At 40.5% G+C, this 25,675-nt stretch overlaps 1 protein-coding gene across 2 annotated transcripts in view; it reads left to right on the top strand.

Moving 5' to 3' along the window:
- The window catches only part of Tgfbr3 (transforming growth factor beta receptor 3), a 209,987-nt gene that overhangs the window by 67,288 nt on the left and 117,024 nt on the right, over positions 1 to 25,675 (top strand). Inside the window, exon 3 of one of the 2 annotated variants that reach the window (XM_004841284.4) lies at positions 23,759 to 23,943. In XM_004841284.4, the coding sequence (XP_004841341.1) occupies positions 23,759 to 23,943 (185 nt within the window). Of the gene's footprint in view, positions 1 to 23,755; positions 23,944 to 25,675 lie in introns of both variants that reach the window. The other variant, XM_004841283.4, reaches the window with a different exon arrangement.

The raw sequence follows: 25,675 nt of genomic DNA, 5'->3' as shown, positions 1-25,675 counted from the left end.
TGAAAATAGAAAACAATGAGGCATGTGCAGAGTCAGCTTTTCTTTGTGCCTCAGCTCAGTTTTCCTGCTGGCTTAAATGTCTCTTTAAAAACGAAAAGCTGGGGGCAAAGGAGAAATGATCCAGTTTTTCAAATGTTTAATAGTAAAGAGTGAAAATATAAAATAGCAGGGCTATGGGAACATGTAAAGTCAAAACTGAGTCAAGGAGGGGGGGGGAGGAGAGATAAAAAGGATCAAGATATGATATACAGTATATGTACATGTGCTTGTGTTTATATATGTATATATGTACCAAATTATACACACCAATACCCAACAATGAATATAATTATTATGTGTTACATATAGTAATAAATTTAAAAAGGTATCTCACTGCTCTTTCCTGGTTGTGAGGGTGTGTATATGTGTGTGTGTGTGTGTATATTTGTATGTATACATGCACACAAGCACAAGGCACACACCTCACCACATAAATACAAATGCAGCTGTGGGTTTTCCTTGTGGGATGGACAAGCTATGCTGCTGTGGACATCATGAAGTATGGAGTTTAATTTTGCTTTTACTGCTTGCTTACTCTTTAAACTTGGAAATACCACCTTATTCATATATCAGATAATTCCATTTAGCAATTATTTATTAAATGCTTACGTGCAGGGCCCTGTGAGAGGTGCTCAGTAGGATTCATAAGAAAACACTTTCCCTGAGGTGCAGGGGAATCATGACAACTCTGTTTTGTAGTCATGGTGCCAGGATGTGTGCCCATCAGAGAACTGACCTGCTGTAGGAATTCAGAGGAGAGGGCAAGGTCATATCCTGCTGAGCAAGGTTTCATGGAGGGCAAGGACTACTGGGCTGGGCCACAAAGGCGAGGTGGGACATTAGTGCGTTAGGAAGTGCAAAGAACAGAAGAACAGGAACCCACGGACAGAGCTCTGGGAAGCTTGAGACCTTGCTGGATGGTGGAGCTTCAGAGGGACACTGTTGTGTCAGTCCTGACTCCCAAGCAGAACCATCACTTCATTTTTCTGGGCCTCACTTTCCTCATCTGTGAAAAAGATAGCTGAGATTCCTTTCTGTTTGAGTGTGCCAAAGAAAGAAGGGAGATATGTTTATGATGTAGGTCAGCAAATTACCACCAGCCATGAGCCTTAGTGCTTGGAAATAACTAAATTTTTAGCCCATTGTAAGAAGCAGCTTCAAAATGCTTTGCATGCCCGCCCATCCATTGTCCATTTTCCACAGTTATCACAACAAACTGTTTGTTACTGAAAGAATTTGTGGCAATTTCACTTGGTAAAATAAAAGAAGGCTTAAGTACATAATATATCAAGCTATTTTTTTGTGAGTGGTGCTGGAATCCGAAATTACATTACATAGTTTAAACCTTTATTAATGACAGTATTATTTTAAACATCTGTGTATGCATCTGTAAAAGGAAACAGCCAAGGCAGAGGGAGATGTGAACATTAAGTAGATTCAGATTTTTTTGTTGTTATCAATAGCATCCTTCAGAAAGTACTGATTAAAAGTGAAGGCTGTTCCCAGTTTTTTATTTACTTGCCTCATGATGCACCGAGTCAAGGCTGGGCCCGAGGCCTCATTCCAGAAAGCTCAGACTTCCTTTCTCCTTGGAAAGAATCCATATTTTTTTGACCTTCAGAATACTCATGGCCTTACTGGAATACATGGGCCAATGTTTGTCCTGGCGAGGCCGGGACACTTAAAGATTGGTATCCACAGGGACTGCTTTATAGAGGAGTTAAAAACAGTGGGTGGAAGGTGACTATAGCAATGCAGACATTTACATCTTTCTAGCTTAAAAATCAAGGGGGTGACTGACTTAAGATAGGCAGTATTTGAAAACACACACATGCACATACTTCTTGAAGTTCCTATTTGTCTGAACCTTTGAGAACTTTGCCAAGGCCAGAGTGTTCTTTGTAGTTGACCTTGATTTGAAGAGGATATTATATCTCATTTATTATACTGTGCTACTGTGTGTAATCCTTTTTAAGATCGTCAGATACAGACCTTGGAAAACATGTTTTGCATGCCTTTTGAATATGTTCTTTTTGATGTTTTGTTTGTTAAAATACTGTTAGATGGCTAAGGATGCCTGCTAATGCTGACCACGTGTTTTGTTTTGTTTTGTTTTGTTTTAAATCAGGCTTGAGTGAGGACAAAGCCTAAGGTAGGAATAAAAAATTTTTGTTCTGGGGCTAGGGTGTAGCACAGTGGTAGGGAACTTGCATGTGCGAGGTCTAGGTTTAATCCCCAGCAAGGAAAAAAAATAGTTATTTTAAAGTAGATGTGTAACTGGAGACCATATAGTGAGTTTGTGACTTCTGAGCTAGGTGAGTAATTTTCACTAGGAAGGGCCATAGTTTGACTCTGTCAGATATGTAGTTGTGGAGGTGATAAAGTAAGGTGCTTAGGAACTAGATGAATTCATAATGGTGACATTGGTGTTTTCATTAATGAGAATATGTATTATGTGGGTGTAATTTAAAATAATCATCTTAATGTAGTTGAAATCCTGTATTAATTTAGGAGGAAAAGAGTAAATACTTTATACCTTGCTTATAGAAAGGAATATAAAAGAATATGTAGAGTAAGCCCCCAATTTAGGAACATTCGAGTTGCAAACTTTCACAGATAGGAATGGATCTCCCATTGCAAACATTTTTAGATGTGAACAAATCATGGAAGTAGCTCGCCTGTCTGCTGGACATTGTTACAGTCGTGCTGCTGTGTGCTTACTGTACAGTGCAATAGTGTACAGTAGGACAGTGCTCAGTCCCAGGATGTCCGGAAGTAAGAGGAAAAGCCGTGATGATGTGAAGGTTTGGTTTTGTTATGCTTTACATTGTGTATTTATGTCAAAGGTATATAAGACTTGATTTGTGGGGCTTATGAATGAATCTGCCTTACGAATGTTCTCCTGGAACGGAACTTGTTTGTAAGTCAGGGACTTCCTGTATAATAAACTTTTAAATGCTTCATTTTGCTTTTGAAATGTTCCCACTAGGTAAAGTTATACTTCAATATAAACACTTATTGTGTGATTCTAAAGTTTCAGTTGAGCCCAATATGTGGGAACCACAAACTCTAGTCATTTTCAGAATACAGTCCCACAAAGATGGAAGAGACCCCACAACTGACACAGGTATGGTGCTTGGTTTAAGTAAATGTTTGCTTATCTAGGAGGATTCAGGAATGATTCTGACCCTATGGCTATGAGCCAGCCAATCTCTTGGGTGCTAGTTATTTGTATGTTTGCTGTTCATTCATAATTACAAAAGAGAAGTATCCAGTTTTAAAAAAGAATAGTTATAAAAGAGGAATAGTCTGTTCATTCCATCTTTATATGTAATTGCCTACTGCTGTTGGGAAAGCAGAATAGTAAAAGTATAAGAGTTTGGGGAAAAGAATTGAAAAAAATGAGTAGAAAGAAAAATGTATGTTTTGATAATGTCTGTCATATGTTTTCCCAAAGAGCAGACTCAGATTTAAAGTACTGTCCAGATGTAGTCTTTGGCCTCTTGTAGTTTTCAGATAGAAATTCAGCCTTGAGTTGAACCTGAAGGTGGGTTTTCTTTTTAATTACTAAGTGACCAATCTGTAGTAGTTAGTTGATATATTTTCTCCTCTAACCCTCCTTCTGTTACTTTCTCCATGAGCTACTGTTTATTCTGAAATGCTGGGCATCCACATTTGGACTTAGGGTTTGCCTCTCTCCTAACCAGATATGGAGAAAATCTGACCTGATACTTCAGTTCACAGGTTTAAATAGACACAGAGGTTATCTACTCCACAGGCATGTACTCAAAATCTCAAAAAAAAATTTTTTTTTTTTTTGGTTTTTTGAGTCAAGATGTCGCTATGTAGTTCAGGCTAGCCTTGAACTCACTATGTAGCCTGGGCTGGCCTAGAACTCATGGCAATCCTCCTGCCTCAGCCTCTCGAGTGCTGGGATTATGGGTATGTGCCACCATGGCTGGCAGAAATCTCAGTTTTTCAAGTCCCCCATTTCATAGGCAATAAGTACCCTAACCCAGCTCTTCTGAGTTTATGCTGTGGAGATTTCTTCATTCCCATCTTTGGTTAGCTTGCTTCTTTGCAGTGCTCAGGAAGAGTCTTCTGGTCACAGCTGGCTTCTTTCTTTGTCGATGGATTTTAGAGTATAAGCCATTAAAGCCCAGATATTTGTTGGCAAAACTAATTCAATGATCTCTTCTTTGGTTACCTTACTTTTCAGTTTATTGAGTTCTTTGCTACCCATTTCTTTAGTTCATTTTGGCAAGAAAGGGAATACTAACCCCAGGTGAAGCACAGGTAAAGGAAACTAACAGGTGAACTTGAAGATAGGTTCTTGTCTTTTCTTTTTAATTACTAAATGACCAATCTGTTGTAGTTTGTTGATCTATTTTCTCCTCTTACCCTCCTTCTGTTGCTGTTGTTAGTGGCAGAATTGAGACTGGATCCAAGGTCTTCTAAGTTTGGCTGTTTCTCTATTCCCATGGTTTTCATTGTGTGTTGTGGGCTTCTCTTTTGGATGGTGAGAGTGAGGTATATATTGGTAAGATAATTATATTTGTGTAGAACTGATTTAATTAAGACCTTTTGAGTGCAAGAGCTCATTTTTTTTCATAACATCTCTGGGTATCAGCTAGGATGTGTATTGTTCCTATTTTAAAGGCGGGAAAACAGAGGCTCAGGAAAGGATTAAGCTATTAGTGGAAGTGGAGACCTACCCTGGCTTGGATTGTGGTAAGACTAAGGTGAAAGAGAATTAAACATAGACTTTTCCTTTCTGTAACACGTTTGAAGCCCATGTTTGTCACATGCTGTGTTAGATGCTGTGGGTTCAAAAATACCAGTTTTTAATCCATTTATTTGTTTATTTTGGTGTTGGGGACAAAACTCAGGGCTTTGTACTTGCCAAGCCCTTGTTATACTGAGCAAGCCCCCCACCATTTAAATAGTTTTGGGGATCAAACCCAGGGCCTTGAGCACCTAAGCATTTACTTTACCACTGAGCTATACCCTCAGCCTCCCAAATACTTGTCTTTAAATTGCTCAGAGTATAGTCGAGGTTCTTATAGTCTGGAAGGTGCTGGAGGTTAACTTTATTTCAGGAAATCCTTTCTTTAGTATGGAAGAGGTGGTAAATTTGGAAGACTTTACATTGTAGAACCAAAACCAGATAATGGTTACTTTTGTGAGGCCTGCTTTATTTGCTAGCGTACTCATTCCTGTGCATTTAGATAGAAAGATAAATATAGTTTTGTTTTGGCTCTCTGAAATAGTTTTTATATTTTCTGGAATTTCCTCACATATTGTCTTTAATGTTCCTGAGTTTTATTATGACTCATTTTGGCCATACAATAATAGAAGTAAGCAGAGGCCTGTTTGAAGATGGTCATTAAATAATTTGGGGAAGTGTATTTTGAAGTCTGTAAATACTAATTTTCTCTTAGTGTTGAGATTTGTTTCATGGTTGTCAGTTGTGCATTTTCTTGTATGTTTTGGATGAGAGAAAGTAAAAATTAGGAGTTAAAAGAACATAGTTTGTTTTTCTCTGCTCAAATACGTAGTTTTGCCATAAACTACTGAAAGTTTCCTGTTGTTGTTTGACAAAAATGTGTACTTCCATTTATTGTTTCCCTGCAACTTCCTATACTTTTTACAGTAAAAAAGGTCAAAATCTAGGATAAATTGTAAGTTTTCGTTAGGGTAAAGAAACTCTTACTTCAGAAAAAAAATTTAAAAATGGATCCTCTTGAGAGTCTGTCTGTATGTATATCTGTATGTCCTCAATATATCCATGTCTTCCCTTATGTAATCTTGGTTTGCAAATAGTATAGTCAGATCCTTATTTCTAACATGGGAAGACTGGGAGAGTACATGTTATGGCTTGATTTTAGAACGCTACAGATGGTGTTGCACTGTACAGGGGCTTTTTGAGCAGTCCATTTGTGTGCTTTCTTTGTGAAATGGCACTTTCCAACCCGGAGCCTGCCCTGGACTACACGGTACATCATGGGTCACTTTTATTGTCTGGGACAGGGACCACTGGGAGGAGTGCCTGTTCTCTGTGGTGCTGCCCACTGACTCTGACTCCAGAGTGGTGACGGGAAGGAGTGGAGGTGAAGTCAACTTCCACAGAGGAACTACAGAGGAAGAATGTGCAGGTGTTGAGAAAATTGTAGTTAATTTAGGATATGCAGGTTAGATATCACTTCATCCTAAAAAGAGAGGGGCACCTTGAGAAATTAGGAAGGGCAGCCATGGGGAACTTTTATCAGACCTAATTACATATTTTTTTCCTCTTAGAATTTCTAAAATACTTGAAGCCTTAGAAGAAATAGGAGAGTCTGGTTTTTAGCAGTTTTGGTGTGAACAAAATCCGCACTAGTTTACATTCAGCACATAAGCTTTACTTTCTTTGATGGTTTGTCATTCAAGATAAATTAATGTGGACAGTGTCCCTAATATTGCCTAATATTACTAGACAGTCTCATTTTATAGCAGGTTGTTGCATCATGTAGGAAGCTAAAGTACTTTAGAGAATTACAAGAAAGATAGATGTAAAAAAAATAGATGTAAGAAAGCAATATAGATTACTCAGAAAATGGGATGGGAAACCATCTTTTGGGTCTCATCTTTAGCCAGAGATGTAAAAAAACCCAGAAGTATGATATGGAAAGTATAGGCAGAACTCTATAAAGTATAGAAATATGGGACCATTTGGTGGAGATAAAAAGTGAAATATATCAAGTTTTTTTTTTGTTTGTTTGTTTTTTGGTACCGGGGATCGAACTTGGGACCTTGCGCTTGTGAGGCAGGTGACGGAACCACTGAGCTAAATCCCTGCCCCTTATATCAAGTTTTAATAAACCATGATTAGTATTTATATTACCCTATATAGGCAAGGAAAAATATAATATGTGATAATTCAGAATGCTCAAAATATTTGAAGTGACTAGAAAGTAAATACACACACACACACAAATACACACATACATTATGGTATGTTTTAGGTAGAATTCTCTTTAAAATGACTAAAACTTCTTTCTTGAGAGGAATAAAGCCTGTGCTCATTACCAGTGAGTGCTGAATAAATGAGGCGCTGACTGTGGGTAGGAAGGGGGGAGGAAGGGAGTATGATATGTAATACTGTGTGAAGGAATTAATTAATACTTTAAATAATAGATGTAGCTGTAGTATATTTTTCTGTGCAAATCTGGAAACAAAGCCCCCTTTTGTTTTAGGAGTTGGCATGCAAAGCATTTTATTTTCAGGTTGACCATTTGAAAGTATTAGAGCTTGTCTCCATGTGAGAAAAGGTGAATTCCCTGTGGCAGTGTGGTTTCCAAAGGTTCACTTGGGAGGAAGAGAGAGGAGCTAGTTGATCCAGAGTGGAAAAACACTGAAGAAAAGTTTCCCCCAAAGTAATACACACAGATTTTAGAAAAACAGAAATTGCTTTGACTGAATGTGACAAACTTTAAAAAAAAATGCTTCAGCTTTGAAACATTGTATGACACATGTGTTTTGAAGGGTTGCTTTGTCAGATACAGATGTGTATTTTATAGTAAGGTGCTGTGTGTGGTTTTGTTATGCACATGCTCAGTAGGTGCCCTGTGGAACAGGTATCTCATTTATCCAATTTTAGATTTTGGGGGAGATTTTATTAAATGACAGGACAGTAATTTATACAAAATGACTCCCGAAGTCATCAATCCATACATTTTTGTAGGTCTCTTTAAATTCAAACCTAGGGAAAAAAGTATTTTTTTGTCCAAACAGCTGATTTGCTTCCTTTTTATGAGATCTATGTAAGCATCATATTTTCTCTTTATCTTGGCTGCTAGAAAGTTTAGAGCTGGGTTTGGCACGCAAATGAAATGGTCTCCTTCAGCTAGGTTATTGGTAAGATTTCCCTTTTGCTGTAGTGACTTTTTAATTGATTGGCAGCTAAAGTGGGTTTTATGGCCTGTTCTTTTCTTTTTGTTATAAGCCCTTCTATTTCCTTTCTAGAAATAATTGAGAATATAAATAATAAATATATATATATATCTAGATATCTAGATATATATAGATATATAGATATATATGATGACATTTTGGTTGGATCAGGAATTTCTTGGATTAGAGCCCACAAAAACTGGGGATCCTGGTTAGACTTAATTTGGTGCATTAATTTTTGAATTTTTAGGACCAGAAGCAATGGTAGAACTTGCCTAAAAACTAGGAAGAATTTGGAAGAGAAGGCCTTTTTACCAGCTATTTTGTAGGAGTCTCTTAAACCTTTTGGATGACAATGACAGACAATGAGCTACCTAGTATTCCAGGTTCCCTTAAGTTCTGTAATTCTGTGGTTTCTTATGCAAAGGAAGGTAGATGGAGATATGGTAACAATAATCATAGTACTACAATAATAAAAACAAGTAATCCTAAGAACCGACCTGCTAGTATTCTCGTTGTACACAGAGCAATGAAATGAATGGTTAAGTGACCACCTCAGGTTTTCTAAAGTAGAAATATGGCAGGAGATTGGCTGCACCATCCGTGAGAATTAGCAGCATGGGTTTTTGGTAGTTTGACTGATGAATCCATCACTCAACAAGTACTTATGAACACCTGCTATATACCAGGCATGGTCCCAAGCATGGAGATGGAGGCTCAACAAAGAAACACGTTCCTTGCCCTCATGGCATTTCCAGCCGAGGAGAGGACACACAAACACACACCCAAATAAATGAAACAATAGGTTGTGAAAGCTGAGATTTGTGATAAAAGAAAAATATAATCAGTGTAACAGGTTGAAGAGGTCTTGGAATTTCATCAGGCACACAAATATGATTTGGGGTCAGGGCTACTTAGCTGGCTGGGCACAATCCTTCTGTGTCTAAGGCCAGTGGTTCTCAGTTTACACTGAGTAGCTCTCTGGTGCTGCTGGATTGTTGGTCCATAACTGCACGAGCTCTGGAAATTCTGCTTCTGAACTTTAAACTCCACTGTGAGAGGAGCAATTTGTTATCAGGTATTCATAAAGTTCTCTCCAAACTGTCAACTCTCAGTTTCCCTCACCATAGAAGCACCTGGGCAGCAAGCTAGCAACCCTGAAGAGGAAGGAATACAGTTTAGCTTTGTAATAGAATTTGACATATACATTAAGCTGGATAATTTGGCACTCATGTTAAGCATTTCCTTCATTCCTTAAAAACCAATTGTTGAGTGCTGTGATTATATATAAAATCCTTAAAGTAATTGTGTTTCGGTTCATGGCCCAGTTTATACACATGGCTGTAATTAGTAATATCTTGCATGGCCAAACCAAAAGTTTGTTGATTTTCTCTTTTTAATCTCTAGTCTCCTATCTGTAATCAGGACTAGTGGTTTTAGGCTACAATTCAACTACCTAGCAGTTGCAGTTTCCCCCTTCAGTCCTTTCTGAGAATCCCTACTCTGATATCTTGTCTTGCTGCCTACTGTCTACCCCAGACCCTGTGCACCAGCTACACAGAATGCTCAGTCTTTCCAGAATAGAACCTCCCCAGTGTACTATCCTCCATGGTTCTGTGTATATTCTTACCTCTGTTTCTTCTGTCCTTTTCTTTCTTGCTAGACACCAGTTTGCTAGAGTTAAAAAGAGGAATTTAGGGCTGGGGATTTAGCTCAGTGGTTCTGGTACCTGCTTCACAAGTGCAAGGGCCTGAGAGTTTGATCCCTGGTAACCCCCCCCCCCCCCCGCCCAAAGAGGAATTTAGGGATGGGGTTATAGCTCAGTAGTAGAGCATGACCTTAGCAAGTTTGAACCCTGGGTTCGATCCTCAGTGTTGGGGGTGAGAAAAAGAAAATGAGTTTAGTAATTACTTTAGGTATAAGCTAAGTTTTAAGAGATAAACAAATTTTTTTAAAATGTTATCCATATTAATATAGTGAAAATGGCCATACTTCCAAAACTGCTATATAGATTTAATGCAATTCCAGTTGAGATCCCAGCAGCATACTTCATGGACCTTGAGAAAACAATCCAAAAATTCATTTGGAGCAAGAAGAGACCCAGAATAGCAAAAGCAATTCTAGGTAACAGAGACATGGCAGGGGGTATCACAATCCCCAACCTGCAACTCTACTACAAAGCTACTGTGATAAAAACAGCATGGTACTGGCAAAGAAACAGACCTGAGGACCAGTGGAACAGATTAGAAGATGCAGAAACAATGCCAGACACACTCAGCCATCTCATCTTCGATAAAGGAGCCAGACACCCTCACTGGAGGAAAGATAGCCTCTTTAAGAAATGGTGCTGGACAAATTGGGCTTCAACTTGCCAAAGATTAAAACGACCTATATCTCTCACCATGCATTAAACTAAAATCAAAATGGATTAAAGATCTAAATATTAAAATAGAAACTCTGAACGAGTTGGAACAGAGGTTAGGTAGAACCCTTGAAGACATCGGTGTAGGAAAAGATTTTATGAACAAAACCTCAGTTGCCTGTGAACTAGCACAAACAATCAACAAGTGGCATCTCTTCTTATTAAAAGGCTTCTGCACAGCAAGAGAAACCACCAGTATTGTGAAGAGACAACCCACAATGTGGGAAAAAATCTTCACCTGCTCTTCCTCAGACAAAGGTCTACTATCTCGAATCTATAAAGAACTTCAAAAGATCAGACCTCCCAAATTTAAAGACCCAATCCAAAAATGGGCATCTGAAATGAACAGACAGTTCTCACACAAAGAAATAGAAATGGCAAATAAGCATATGAAAAAATGTTCAACATCACTGGTCATTCGAGAGATGCAAATGAAAACAATGCTGAGATTCCACCTCACTCCAGAAAGAATTGCTGCTATCATGAAATCAACCAATAACAAATGCTGCTGGGGCTGTGGGGAAAGAGGAACCCTGCTGCACTGCTGGTGGGAGTGTAGACTGGTGCAACCACTGTGGAAATCGGTATGGAGATACCTCAAAGAACTAGGACTGGAAGTCTCATTTGACCCTGCTATTCCCATGCTGGGGATCTTCCCCAAAGAATTAAAAGAATCATAGCACAGTGATATATGTGTGCCCATGTTCATAGCAGCACAGTTTGTAATAGCTAAAACTTGGAAACAGCCCAAATGCCCATCAACTGGAGACTGGATAAAGAAAATGTGTTTTTTCTATAAAATGGAGTACTACTCAGCCATCAAAAACAAGAAATTAGAGACATTTATAGCTAAGTGGATGCACATTGAGGCAATACTCTTAAGTGAAATAAATAGGACACACATGTGTAAATACGGAATAGTTTCTCTGGTGTGAGAAACTGAAAGTGTAAATAAGGACTAAATGTATAATAGGTCATGTGAAATAGGAAGAAAAGGGGCAAAGGGGAAGGAAGTGGGAGGGCTAAGGGAAAGGATAGAAGGGAATGGGATTAATATGAGAAAATGGAAAACTAGGAACAAAATCTTTGTAAATAGGGAGGAGTGGAGGGGTTGAAGGGAGGGCTGGGCAAGGGTGAAAAATAAGAACCAAGAGAGGCTATGTAAAGGTGCAAATTTCCAATGATGAATGTCATTATATTGTATACCTAAAATGTACCAATGATTAGAATGAATAATCGATAATGTAAAATAGGAAGAAAAGGTCCAAAGGGGTAAGGGTAGTGGGAGGGGCAGGGAAAGGAAAGAAGGGAAAGGAAAAAATGATGAGAAATGGAAAAAATGGAAATAAAGTCTTTGTAAATAGGGAAGGGTGGAGGGGGTGAAGGGAGGGCTAGGAATGGGGAAGAAATAAGAACCAAGATGCATCATGTAAAGGTACAAGTTCCCAATGAGAAATGTAATTGTGTTGTATACCTAAAATGTACCAATAAAAGAATTAAAAAAAATGTTTTTCATAAACATTAATGAGTAGAAGTTTTGTATCCTAAAGTCTCACTTTAATATAAAATACATTATTAGGAATTAAATTATAATTTTTATTATATGACTAAGTTGAGTTTAACATTGTGAATCCAGGTCAATTAAGCATTTTTCTTTTTAATAAAGAAGTATATGTTCTTTCATTTATTTTGTATCTGCCACATTTGGGGTAGGAGAAAGGAGTCTCTTTTCTTGCATTTTCCAAACCTTTGGACCTGTACCTGGTCTCTGGGCTGAGCCACATAGACAGTAACAGCCCATAAATTCTGTCCATAAGTGAGTACTGTAGTCAGTGTGTCCTTCCAACTCCTCTTCCATTAGATCTTGTCAGAAAAACAGGAACAAGTGCACCATCTTATAGATTGATAGGCAACAAGAAGAAGTTTGGCCATGGTGTGCCAAGTTACTCTCCTTCCTCATTGCCCAGATTCCCTGCAGGCACTAAAGCATGGCCTGCTCTTACCCCTCTGCAAGTTGTACAAGGCCTTGCAGAACGTACTGAGAGAAAAGAAATGTTTGGTCCAATACTGTGCATATTTTATTCAAAATCTCCCCAGTGCAATTCTTAGATTTTTCTTTTTTCTTTTCTTTTTTTTTTTTTTTTTGAGGAGTAATGGCTAGGGAGTAGTAGTATAAGAACATCTTATCTTGGATATTTTATTAATCATTCTAAAAGCCCACAAAATATTTTTCAATTGGAGAAAATGTTTTCATTCATTTCTTTCTCCTCCCCTCACAGGACTTTTAAGTCTCTAAGAGTACTTAAATCTGTAAAGCTTTTTATATATAGTGCTTTACTTGATCTACAAATTGAGCCTATTGTAGAATGAGAGGGGGACTGTGGGAAGTTCAGGGCTGGGGCTGGGGCTCAGTAGTAGAACAGTTGTCTAGCATGCTCAAGGCCCTGGATGCAATCTCTAGCAGTGGAAAAACAAAATAACAGCAAGGTCAAACAACCAGTAAGCAGCAGGTCTGATCTTAAAACCAGTTCCTATATCTCTTGGTGGTCCAGTACCCTGTGCTCTGCTCCTTCCCCTCCCCTCCCCTCCCTCTTCCTCTCCTCTCTCTGCTTCCCTCTCATTCACTCCTTTACCTTCCTCTTCTTTCCTTCCCCCTCCCCCCTTTCTCCTCTACTTCCTCCTCTTCCTCTTCCATTTGTGCTGGGATTGAACCCCCCCGGGGCCTTCGTGCTGAGCTATAACCCTAGCCTTCCCTTGTTCCTTTTTTTTTTTTTTAAAGACAAGGTCTCAGTTAAGTTGCCCAGACTAGGCTCCAAGTTAAATCCTCCTGCTTCAGCCTCCTTAGAGTGCTGGGATTACAGACATGTGTCATTGCGCCCCAGCTCCCTGTGCTTTTCTCATGTAAGGGCTCCTTTCAGGATGCAGTGCAACCTTGCACATGCTAAGTATCCTCTCTACCACTGAGCTATACCCCTACACCTTAGGGCTTCCTCTTTTTGTGTCTAGTGGTGACATGTAGGACATGCTACCTTTTTTCTTCAGATCATAAAAATTGCCCAACAAAACAAGATGCCTGCTTCCCAGAGCTGCACATAAACCCTCTGTGGGCACTTGAGGTTGTATGATGGTTTTGTACTTAGGGAGAAGAACTAATACCCTGTATAGCTTAGCACTTCCTAACACTCAGAATTTACATTCTCTTTTTGGGGTACCAGGGATCGAACTCTGGCCCTTGCGCTTGCGAGGCAGGCGGAGGAACCACTGAACTAAAATTTACATTCTTTTTTTTTTTGGTACCGGGGATTGAACTCAGATCTTTGTGCTTGTGCAGCAGGCGGCGAAACCACTGAGCTAAATCCCCATCCGGCAGAATTTACATTCTTAATGCAGCTCTTCCCTTTGTTTCCTTTTCAACATTTAAAAACAATTTGAAATAGGAAAATTTTTGACATGGTTGTACCATGATTTCAACATAACAATGTACAAATATGCACTGGTGTTTAGCCCAACAAATTGGCATTTGACTTCTTGGAAGAGGATTGGTTTGTCAAGAGGAAGACTTGGATTTAGATATTCGCTTGGCAGATGAAAGAAATGGTAAGATATATCTAAAGAGTTGTGCTGTAGGAAACTCTGGAATCCCTCTGGCTCAGCAGCCTAGAAATCCATATTACATGCTTTAGGACTCTTTGGTCTTTTTCCTACCACTGATAAATGTCACCCTCAAGCTAAGTTTTATTGTTGGAAAGCCCAGGTGTGGGCAGTGGTAGAAGGGCCCCTTTTGGAGTTTAATGGCATTGCATTCCGCAGCCCTATCCCCAAGGCTCTGTAGATCCAGGGACTTGTAACTTGAGATGGTACAAACATGAGCACTTGTGTACAGCTAGGCCCTCTGGAGCCCAGGGCCTTCCAGGTGTTTCTTCTTGAGCTTTGCTTTTGCATCAAATCCTGGTATTTGTAACATTCACCCTCTCAAAGCTCAGTGAAAGCCAGACTGTGCTGTTGGCTGAGAATCATCTTGGGTGCCCTTGCTTACAGAGTCTGGCATCCCACGGGGGTCGAAGAGCTTTTCAGCTCAAGGGCAGAATAGATCTGCTGTGCCAGCCTCACAATCTGTGGGAGTTTGTCCCTCTTTGCAGCTGACAGCATTGCAGAATTCCCTGTGGGACAATAACAGAAACCCTCATTAGCCAATGGTGATGTTAGAATAAAATCTCCCCACTGCGGTGTCTTGGTCCCAGGCTATAATGTTACCCCTTAATTCCCTCTGCATCTTTACCACTTTTATTACAGCGAAACACACGCTCCTCATTAGTACCCTGGGTGATACGGGGAATCAGAGTGCTGGAAATGATGTGGAATAGGTACCAGATGTTTTTGTCAACTTGGTATACACCAGTATTTAGAATGCTTGCAGATCACATTTATTAAATGTGAAAATCACTTACTATCCTTTCCTCTGAACAGTACCCTCCCCTCAATATTTTACTCTGTGTCGCATGAGGTGTAACATTAATAATTTCTTTGGGGATAGATTAAGTTTAAAGTATGTGCAGCAAATGCATCTGTTCCCAAATGCCTTGTCTGCTTTCTGTCAAGTCTCAGGGCTGGCCCACAGCCAGCGTGGACGTGGGGGTTCTGTAACAGATCAGAATGCTGGGTTGCAGCGAAAGCGCATAATGAAAGGGTGAGTCCACTTACATTTTTTTCTCTAAGTAGAATGGGGAATTTAGACATTGATGTTATAGTCAGATCTTAGGAACGTTTCCCATGTGTCCAGATAATCAAGCATTACAGAAAAAGACAGAACATTTGATAAAATGGGAAAAGAGCTTTTGCTCCTACATTGAGTCCATGGAGTCTTTTTAAGTCAACCAAGTGTAAATTGAGCAGTTTATTTTATTTTATCTTATCAGACATCAATTAATGCTGGTGTTTGGTCCCTAAGTCTGCTCCTGTAGTCTTAAGTGAAGAACTGGAAAGTGCAAGGCAAAAAAGCCGGTGAACTTGTCATGGGAAGAGCTTGCACCTAGAGTCTGACAGACCCAGGTTCAAATTTCCTGCTGCCACTTACTGGTGCAGTGTGACCTTTGGCAAGTTGCTTAATCTCTCTGAGCACAATTTCCATCCTTCTAAAATACAGGTTTTAACATTGTGCTCACAGTATTGTTATGAGGATTAGGAATCATATTGTCAGTGAATAGGGGACATATGTGTGTCCTGGTGTCTGGGAGGGTGTACCACACACAACAGAGATGGCTTCAGGTCACAAGGGCAAAGGACAGTTCCAAAAACGTACAGGATTCACTAAAAGTTTTGAGAAGGCCAGATTTCGAGTAGTCAGTGGGGAAGGAGAAACTTAATTTACACTTTGAGACCACAGACAAGTTGGATTTCTTTGGGAATAATCTCCAAAGAATCCTAGCTGGGATGTGTACAGTATTCCCAGAAACCACAGCAATATTCAAATTGGGAGGCAGTGGTGAGGAATGCCCTGGAGGTGAAGCCATAGTGCTTTGCTGCCTGAGGCACGTTACTAACCTTGGTACTAAAATACACACCCAGCTCTGTGGCCTGGAATGACTCACTTAAGTGGGAGTAATAATATTGATTCTGCCAGTTTTACAGTTTTTATGAGGCTTCAGATAAGCTATCTGCAACATGACTCTTAATTGTAAAATACAGAGTGAGGGTAAAGGTGTGGGGCTTCATGAATGCTGTTGTTCTTAGCCTGCCTTTCTTTCCTTGTCCTCTGTGGTCCTCTGTGCCCTGGTTGCTCTGAACTGTGGTGAAGAAGCTTTGGCTGTGCTGATTAGGATCATCAGCGGAGCAAGCTTCTCATTGGTCTCTTGACTTCGGGGATGGGGATGAGATTGTGTAGGGAAGAGGAGGGCTGTGGGTTGCCAGCTGTGCCCACAAGAGAAACTCCCAGCCTTCTGGGCTGTCTGTGAGGGCCTACACCAGCAGCTCCCAAGCTCTTGGGCATCATGAAATGAGTAGATGAGTCAGACCTGGTTTCAGAACCAGATTTCCTGGTTTCTGGCCACCTTTGGGGCTGGCATTCCTGCACTGGAAAGCACGAACCAGAACCACTTTGTGCCCTCAGGCACATGTAGGAGTACCTGTGGGGAGGGAGCACACTGATGGCAGGTGGAAGCTTGTCTCAGTGGGGTCAGATCTAGTTAGCAGGAGGATGGGAGGGACTTCCTAAGGCCAAGAGAGGGATTGGGGGCTTGGGCCTGATGCAGTTGTGGCAGGGGGCAGTTATGATCAGCATGCCACTCTTCTGGAGAGAAGGGTGCTCAGGAAGAGGGGGCCTGAGCTGGTTAGGGTTTCCTACCTTCTGTGACAGTTGAGGGTGAGGAAGCTCCAACTGAAACTTGATTCTTAATAACCAAAAATGCCACTTCCTTCCTTCGTGATTTTTTTCTTTTGGTGTAAGGTTGCAACTTTGGCTCTTAGGTAAAGAATGAAAGGAATAGTTGGGGTATGGTGGCACATGCTTGTAATCTCAGGACTCTGGGAAGCTGAGGCAGGAGGATTGCAATTTCAAGCTTTCCCTGATCAACTCAGTGACTTAGTGAGACAGTAAGTCTCAAAAGTAAAATAAAATAAAACAATAAAACAGCTGGGGATGCAGCTCAGCATGAAGGTCCTGAGTTCAATCCCCAGGACACCCCTCCCCAGAAAAAGTGAAAGGAAGAAGTCTAGGATAGATAGTCTCTTATTGGTTGGAAATTTGTTAAGCATGGATCACCTCATGCTTCTTTTCTCTTTCCTCAGTTATATTGGGGTGCCTACTGTGTGCCAAGGTAAGGCATACAATAATAATCAGAATGGCTGGGTTCCATTCTTTTGTGGTATAAGTCATCTTTGGGAGTTTGCTGACATTAAGCACAGAATTACGTAAATAACTGCAAACATCAAGTCACAGGAAGTGCTATGAAGGGAAGTAGAGAGTACCATGAGACTGTGGAAAAATAGATATCTAACATTGTGTGAGAGGCACAGGAAGCTTCCTCAGGAGATCTGAAGCATGAGCAGGGGCAGTGGGAAGGAACAGACATGGTAGAGGTGTTCATAGAGAAAGAAACTGTGTATATATGGGGGCTCCTGGGAAGAAGGTTGGCATAATAGAAGGCAGGCAAGGATGTTAATTAGGGTGGGTTATGCTACAAGTGTCAGAAAACCTAAAATGATTTTGGCTTGAGTGAAAGTTTTTGCGTGCGTGTGTGTGTGTGTGTGTGTGTGTGTGTGTTTAATAAAAAGAAGCATTTCAGAGCTTATCCACTGGCTCCATGTTCATCAGGTACTCAGGCAACTTTGTGTTGCCCTCTTCAGCATTTCTTCTGCCTTATAATAAAAAATGACTGCTATAGCACTGCCTTGTCACATCTACATTGTGGTCAGCAGGAAGGAGAGAAAAAAAAACCCAGATCATTCTTTTCCTAATAAATCATCCTGGAAGTTGTGTATGTTACCTCTAGTTATATCTCAGCCAGAATCTGGTCACATGGTTATATCTTGCTGCAAGGGGGACTAGGACTTATTGCCTTCATTTTGGATGGCTATGTGCCTGACTAACAGTCAGAGAAAGAAGGAAGATAATTGATACTGGGAGATAGCTAGCAGGTCTGTGCCTCAGCCGGAATGGGTGAAACTCAGTGAGCAAGTGCAGATTGATGAGAGATGAGACTGGACTAGAAGGTAGAACCAGGTCCAGAAGGGTCTTGTAAGCCGTGGGGTTTAGGGCCTTCATCCAGAGAGCAATGAGAGATCAGAGATTAGGGCAGGATCAGATTTATGATATTTAAAAGATTTATTTTCTTTGGTACATTCTGTACTCTTTGCACACTTATTCAGTTATTTCTTTACAATGAACTCCTTAGGGGGAAGTTGCTGGGTCAAAAGATACGTATTAACTGGGCATGATGACGCATGCCTGTGATCCCAGCTATTTGGGAGGTTGAGGCAGGAGAATGGCAAGTTCATGGCCAGCCTGATAACACAGTAAGGGTTTATCTCAGAAAAAAGATGCAGGTTCCGGCACCTGCCTCGCAAGCGCAAGGTCCCGTGTTCGATCCCCGGTACCAAAAAAAAAAAAAGACAAATTGGGGAAAAAATAAGAACCAAGATGCATTATGTAAAGGTACAATTCCCAGTGAGAAATGTAATTGTGTTGTATACCTACAATGTACCAATAAAAGAATTTAATACAAAAAAAAAGAAAAAAGATGCAAAGAATATGCACATTTCTTTAGGTTTTTGATACATTGAAAAATTATACCTATTTGCTGTCTTAGCAGAGTGTGGTTTCTTGAGGCATTTCTGGCCTTACTATTTTTCATAAGCATCCCTTCCCCCTGAACATTTTTTAATGAAACATTTCAACATACAGAGATGTTGAAACCATTGATCAGTGAACATTCAGATTCCACAACTAACATTTTGCAATAGTTCCTTTGTCAGAATATCTCTTCTCCCACCAATCCATCTTTATTTTTTGGATGCATTTCAGAGTAAGTTATAGATCACAGGATACTTTGATTGCTTTTTGATCCTTGCAGAAGGTCTGAGCATAGTAGCCCAAGGAGTCCACATTGATGCTGTTCAGAATCCTGCTGGCTAAGAGGAAGGATTTCAAAGAAGGTCCCAATCTGTGGCCTCCAGTGACTAGGATGACTTGAAATAGTTAATTTAGTGCCTTGAGCTCATTTTCCTTTTCTTTAAAATGAGCATAATACCATCTCCTTATGGTGTGTTGGAAGAATGTATTGCACCTAGCACTGTCCAGAGCATAGGAAGAATTTAGTAAAGGAGAGCAATTTATTATTTTTACTTAAGCAGTGTGATGTTGTGTGTTGAACTGTGGAAGGCACCATTTCTTATATACTCTTCGTGACAGTGGTGGATAAGTCCTAGTTTTTTTTTTTTTGTCTTTTTGGGGTACAAAGAGCTTAGTCATGTTTTATATTTTTTTTCCTTTTTAAACTTGAAGGAAAAAATTCCATAAGGAACCCCCAAATTAGTGTGTCAGCTGATCAAGAGCACTGTGTACTGAGTATCTTAGTCAACTTTCCATTGCTATGACAAAACACCTGAGACAATCAACTTAAAAGGAAGAAAGGTTTATTTTGGCACATGGTGTCCAGAGGTTTCAGTCCAGTATCACTTGACCTTGTCACTTTGGGCCAGTGGCAAAACAGTACCTCATGGCAGGAGTGTGTAATAGAGCAAACAGTTCACATCATAGCAGCCAGGAAACAAAAAAAAGCAGGAAAGGGGCCGGGGTTCCCTTACTCCCCCACGGCATAACATTTTTCATGGGGCACCACCTCTTAAAGGTACCACCATGTTCCAGTACAGCAGGTGAGTGACCAAGTCTTTAACATGGGAAGATATTTTAAAATAGAAACCGTAACACTGACATTGAAACATTGACCTGAGTGGGTCTCTATAAAGAGTCTCTGTCCCACCATTTGATCAGAGTGTGTCCTGTGCAATTGCTTTCTCTTCTCTTTGAGCTAACTGTGTCACCCATGGTTGGAGAGGTGAGCAGTTGAGTGAATTAAGGAAGACCCCAGTGGGCAATGGTGGCATTGTAGGGAGGTGAGAAAGTTAAGCAGATTAAAGGCCTTTTTGCAGATGTGTTTTAGGGCTGAATGCCAGACCAGTCACAGCTTTGTACACACATAGACAAATTGGAACTTGAAAGCAGTTTTATCTGGGCTGAATTTGCGATCATTGCAAATTTACAGCAGAGGCTCTGAAACCAGTTCAGATTTCCCAGTGTAGGTAGCCACTTCCAGAACAGGCCCCCAGAATTGAGTAGGAAGAGGAGACTTTCTCTCGGGCTCTGGTTGTACCCAGCAATGCACTGTTGCTGCCATGATACCTCTCTTACCACCTTCTGCTTTCTCAGAAAGCAGCTGGGCACAATCTAGCAATGTAGAATGGCAGTGATTATTTGAGAAGGCACATACTTCATTCAGACCAAATTCCTATTATCAGCCTAGATTTCCTTTGACTCCTGAAATAGACTTGGGCCACCGGGCTGGGTGTCTGCTTATGATGTAGTAGTGGGGGACAGGAATGACTGATTCTGAACTTTGCATTTTAGATTGAGGGTGCAGTTTTGGAGAAGACCTTTATTATTTAGATGTCGGGAAGAACTCATTGGAGTGGTGCAAACCTCTTCTTCTTATTATTATTATCTTATTAGCACATGTTTGCAGTACATAATGATCCCATTCCTTGTGGGAGTTGGTACATGTACGTAGCACATTTTAATTCTGTCTTTCACACCCTCCTCTCCCCTCCCTCCTCCTCCCTCCAGCTCTTGGTCCCCTTCCCATTTGCAAAAGATCTATCTCCCTATTTCCTATGATCTGTCTTTTATTTTACCCCTTATTTATATTTTGAGTTTCTCACATGAGAGATACCATGTGATATTTAAGCTTATGTGTCTGATCTATTTCATTTAATATTATGGTCTCAAGGTGCATCCATTTTTCTAGAAATTATTCCAGTTCATCTTTCTTCATGGCAGAGTAGTCTTTCATTGTGTGTAAATACCACACTTTTCTTTATGTTGATGAGTATATTGGGCTAATTCTAAGATTAGCTACTATGAGTTCTGCTGTAAACATGTGTGTGCATATGTCACTGTGATATGATGTCTTTTACTCTTTTGGGAAGATATTAGAAGGGGAATAGGTAGATCAGATAGAATTTCTATTTTTAGTTTTTTGAGGATTCTCTCTGTGCTGATTTCCATAGTGGTTGTACTAGTTTACATTCCCATCAGCAATATAGAAGGGTTGCTTTTCCTTTGTACATAGGCTCACCAGCACTATGCTTGTTATTATTTGATTTTTTAATAATAGCCATTCTTTCTGGAGTCAGATGAAATCTCAGTGTTGTTTTACTTTGCATTTTTGTAATGGCTAGAGCTTTTTGTCTGTGTTCCACTTGGAAAGTTGGTTTAGTAGGCTATATGTTCAAGCCTCAGATTCCTCTGCTATTGAGTAGGAGCAATAGCACCAAGTCACAGAGGCGTGTGAAAGTGAGGTATTGTGGTACAAGAGTGAAGAGTAATTTCCCCCTGCTCTCTTCAGGGTCATGGGAGTAGACTGACAAAGACAGATTGAATAGGAGAAACGGCATGCAAATTTGTTAACCTGCAAAAGAGGAAAAGGAAAACCCACAGGAGTGTGATTAACTACTAACTCAGAATGACTGAGAAATGTGTACACCTCCTATCTATAGGGAAGGGAGCAGGGGAGGGTTGGGGAATGTAGACAATTTTGAGAACTTAAAAATGATGTTTATTAGAACCCAGTGGGTTTGGAGAACATACAGCAGCCTGGACAACATTTTTCTGGTCTGCAGAACAGACAGTGGTTTGTAAATGATTCTCTTTGGAATATTGACTGGAACCAAAACAGAAGACAGTGGTGTGTGAGAAAGGTTGGTGCAGGTGTGTTGACACACTTCAGTCTCTCTTCCTGCCCTATGAGTTTAGTTAATGAAAAGGGAAGGGACCAGAGGTCATTGTTTTCTTACTTCCAGAGTTTAAGCAGTCAAAGAGATTTCAGAGGGAAGCCTCTTCCAGAATCTACCACTCTCCACGGTCCTTTAATTTAAAGCAGTCAACACACCAGGGTGCCATCTTTTGGGGTGATAGTCCCTGGGCCCCTTCAGTGTCCCAGTTCCTCCTTTTTCCTGGTTGTGTCTGTCTCCATTTAGCTACTCTGAATTGTCATGGTGTTGTACCTCACATCACTGTAGCAACCTGTTTTCCAAATTCATTTTTTTTTGGTACCGGGAATCGAACTCGGGACCCTGCGCTTTCGAGGCAGGTGCTGGAAACACTGAGTTAAATCCCTGACCCTCAAATTCATTTCTTATAGCCAACTCCTATCTACAAAATGATGTCATACTCACTTATCAGAGAGGGAGCACTTAAAAAAAAACCACAATGATTTATTTATTCATTTAACAAATACTTTTTGAGTACCTCTTATATGCCTGGCACTATAGAGTCCTGAAGATACAAAGATGAGTAACTTACTGCCCCTGAGGAGGTCACATTCAGTTGTCAAAGACAGATGTGTACATCTGTGGCTTCTAGTGTAAATGAAACAGATGGCAGAGAAATTATGGGGGGGGGCGGATAGAGAAAAGAAGTACCTCCTTCTGCTTGGGATGTTTATTGAGGGGGTAGAATTAGCGTGGAAGAGAAATTTAAGGCACACTTGAATAAAGACAAGGAATTGGGAACCATCGTGTCATGTTTGGAGATCTTTACTCAGGTCAAGTCGATGTTGCTAGAGTGGGGTGAGGGTGCAGCTAGAGGGCTGGGAAGGGGCTGGATACAAGGTCATATGTGCCACGTGAGAGGCTTTATTCCTTAGGCCTGCAGTTCTCCAGAGACAGAGATAAGAGGGATAGGCATTCACACTTGGACCCTCTGCACAATTGAGCACCCCTGGATAGGAAGACTTCCTTTGTATAGAAGGTGGTCTGCAGAGCTTGAGACCTGAAGCTCCCTTTAGGAAGATCTGTAACTGCCTGGGGAGAGGAAGGAAGTAGAGATAGAGAGAAATGGATGGATTTAGAATTTAAGGCTTGGTTCATTAGAGAAAAGGAGAGGGAAGAAGCAAGAGCCACCTATGAGCAGGGTTCTGCATTTTCTATTTGGGGCTCTGCTCGTGTCCTGCCTCTTGGGGAAGGATTTTTCTAACTTCTGGTTCAAACTTTGCTATAGAGCACTTGGCTCAATTCACGCCATCTTTCTTTGTATTGTTCTTAAGTTTATTCTGCTTTCCTTAATAAAGGGAAGCTCTTTTTTTTTTTTGGTACTGGGGATCGAGCCTGGGACCTTGCACTTGCGAGGCAGGTGGTGGAACCACTGAGCTAAATCTCCAGCCCAATAAAGAGAAGCTCTTAAAAGCCAGGGACTGGATTATATACTTTTTTTATTCAGAGAATGTAATTATTCACATTCAGTTTTTATGCATAGTATTATTGGACCTTTAAGCAATTTCTTCCACTTTTCTTTGATTTTCTTTCAAGAGAGGAACAATTAAACACAAATGTCAAATGGGAAGTGTCCTCTATCCAGAGGAATATATTCATTACTAGTGAGTCTAAATGGGCATTTAGGAAATCAAGTATACATCAGAATCATCCCAAAGAAATGTATGAGCTTGGAATTTCAGAAGAATAGGCTAGATATTTTTGTCTTGGAAACAACTTACTTTAAGAGCTTCTCTGGTGGGTGGGCAGTGGCTTGATTATCTAAAATATCCCCTTTGAGGTAGAATTGCACTGACTGCTTTGTGTCTGTGATTCCATAAGCAGGTCCAGAGCCCAGTGCCCGGTGTGAACTGTCGCCTGTCAATGCCTCCCACCCTGTCCAGGCCTTGTTGGAGACCTTCAGTGTCCTGTCAGGCTGTGCCAGCAGAGGCACCACCAGGCTGCCGCAGGAGGTGCACGTCCTGAACCTTTGCACCGCTGAGAAGGGGCCTGGCCAGCCACAGAAAGAGGTAGGTGTGGGTGTGAGCCTTCAGTTCTTACCCTCTGAGTCTGTAAAGATGCTTTTCTGAAGAAAATGTTATATTTCTTCTCTTCTGGACTCAACAAGGATTCTCATGTATGAACACAAGACGGAGCAAGAATTAAAATAATGGATTGTTCTGTGACCTGGGCAACTGTAAGACCAGAGATCACGTAGCTCTCCCATGATTTTGAGAAAACAAGGGGCCATTTCTCTGTAATTGTAAGGTGTCTTCCCAGCCTTGCCTGTGACCTCTTTGTCTTCTTTCCTTGCTTTGTCTTATGAGCCTGTTACTCCTGCAGGGAGTCAGGGGGTAATGGGATCACTCTAAAAGAAGGATGGCAATATTTGTGCTTCCATGAAAATCCCCTATGGCAGCTCTCTGTTGCTGTCCAGGCAGATCCTTGAAGATGGTGGTGATCTTGGTAGTGATGGTGAGGATGATGGTGTAAGGTCATAGCTACTCAGTATTTACTCCGAGCTCAGCACTTTGTGAGTCACTTATACACTACTCCATGAGGTCCTGTCATTTTACAGGTGATAAAACGGGTGCACAGATAACTCAGTTGCTCCAGGTCATCACTATCAGAAAGAAATGAACTCCTTTTTTCTGTAACTCAAAAAATGGCCTAGATGATGGGCAAATGGTCATGATTCTTCTTTAAGAGGATAGATTTTCTGACAAAAGAACACACAGTTGTCATTCTTTCTGTTTTTTTTTTTTTTTTTTTTTGCTTCAGTGTGTCACAAATGTTAATCACTCAGACATTATTTTTCTAAGGAGAAAGAAAGCGCAGTAAATCCTGATCATGGTGAAGTATGGGAAAACTAATGCAGAATGAAATTTATCTTTTAGTTTTCTCCTGGTCAAGAAAATAAATTTCCACAACCATTTGTTTATGTGCCTCCACCACCCTGTCTTTTAGGCAGAGTAGGAAAAGGAGAGGCATGAGGCATCCAGAAGGGAAAGCAAATGGAGTTTAATCTCATGAAAGTGTGCAGAGTTGGCTCATTTCAAAGACAGATCATCTAACCTTTCTAGCTCCACTGGAAATTATTGTTAATACTCTTGGTTGCTTGCCATTGTTGCTGCAACACATATTTCAGGTCAGATTTCTTTATCCCCTTAATGCATCTTTAATTCTTAACTTATGGGGGAGAGTTTGTGGTGGGAGGGAAGGGAGGAGAGGAGGAAATGCAGTTCCTATGAGGCGTTGCTGACTCTAGCAATTCTTCAGCAGCAATAATTACTCATTTTATATATGCTTCTCTCAGAGGAACTAAGAAGAAACAGAAAGTCCAGGCCGTTACAGAAGCAGTATCAGCCCCAAATTCTTGATGTTAAATTGTGCGGCACTGTTGTTGGCTCTGAAAATAAATTTAATAAGACTCCTGGAGGAGAAGAGAAACACCTCAAGCAAGAATAGCAGAACTCTCCCACCCTGGAACTCAGTTTAAGACATGGCAGTACTATAGATGCATAAAATGAGCTGGCATCAAGGGATGTAATGTGTTCAGGGAGAAGAGAAGAAAGAAGGCCTATGGAGGATGTCTCAAACTTGTTTGAAAACCTGAACATTGTTCTTCAGTATCTGCATAGTCTATGTACACTTTGGGATTAGTGATTTGACGGCATTTCTGAGAATGGGCAACTAAGGGAAATTGCACTATTTCTTTTTTGGGGACATTTGAGAATTAGATGGTTGTAGGTCAATCCTATT

Source organism: Heterocephalus glaber, unplaced genomic scaffold, assembly GCF_053883595.1.
Source record: "Heterocephalus glaber isolate CG9 unplaced genomic scaffold, H.glaber_assembly_v1.0 deba00001442, whole genome shotgun sequence".
NCBI classification, from domain to species: domain Eukaryota; kingdom Metazoa; phylum Chordata; class Mammalia; order Rodentia; family Bathyergidae; genus Heterocephalus; species Heterocephalus glaber.
This window is presented reverse-complemented; position numbering and strand designations above follow the sequence as displayed.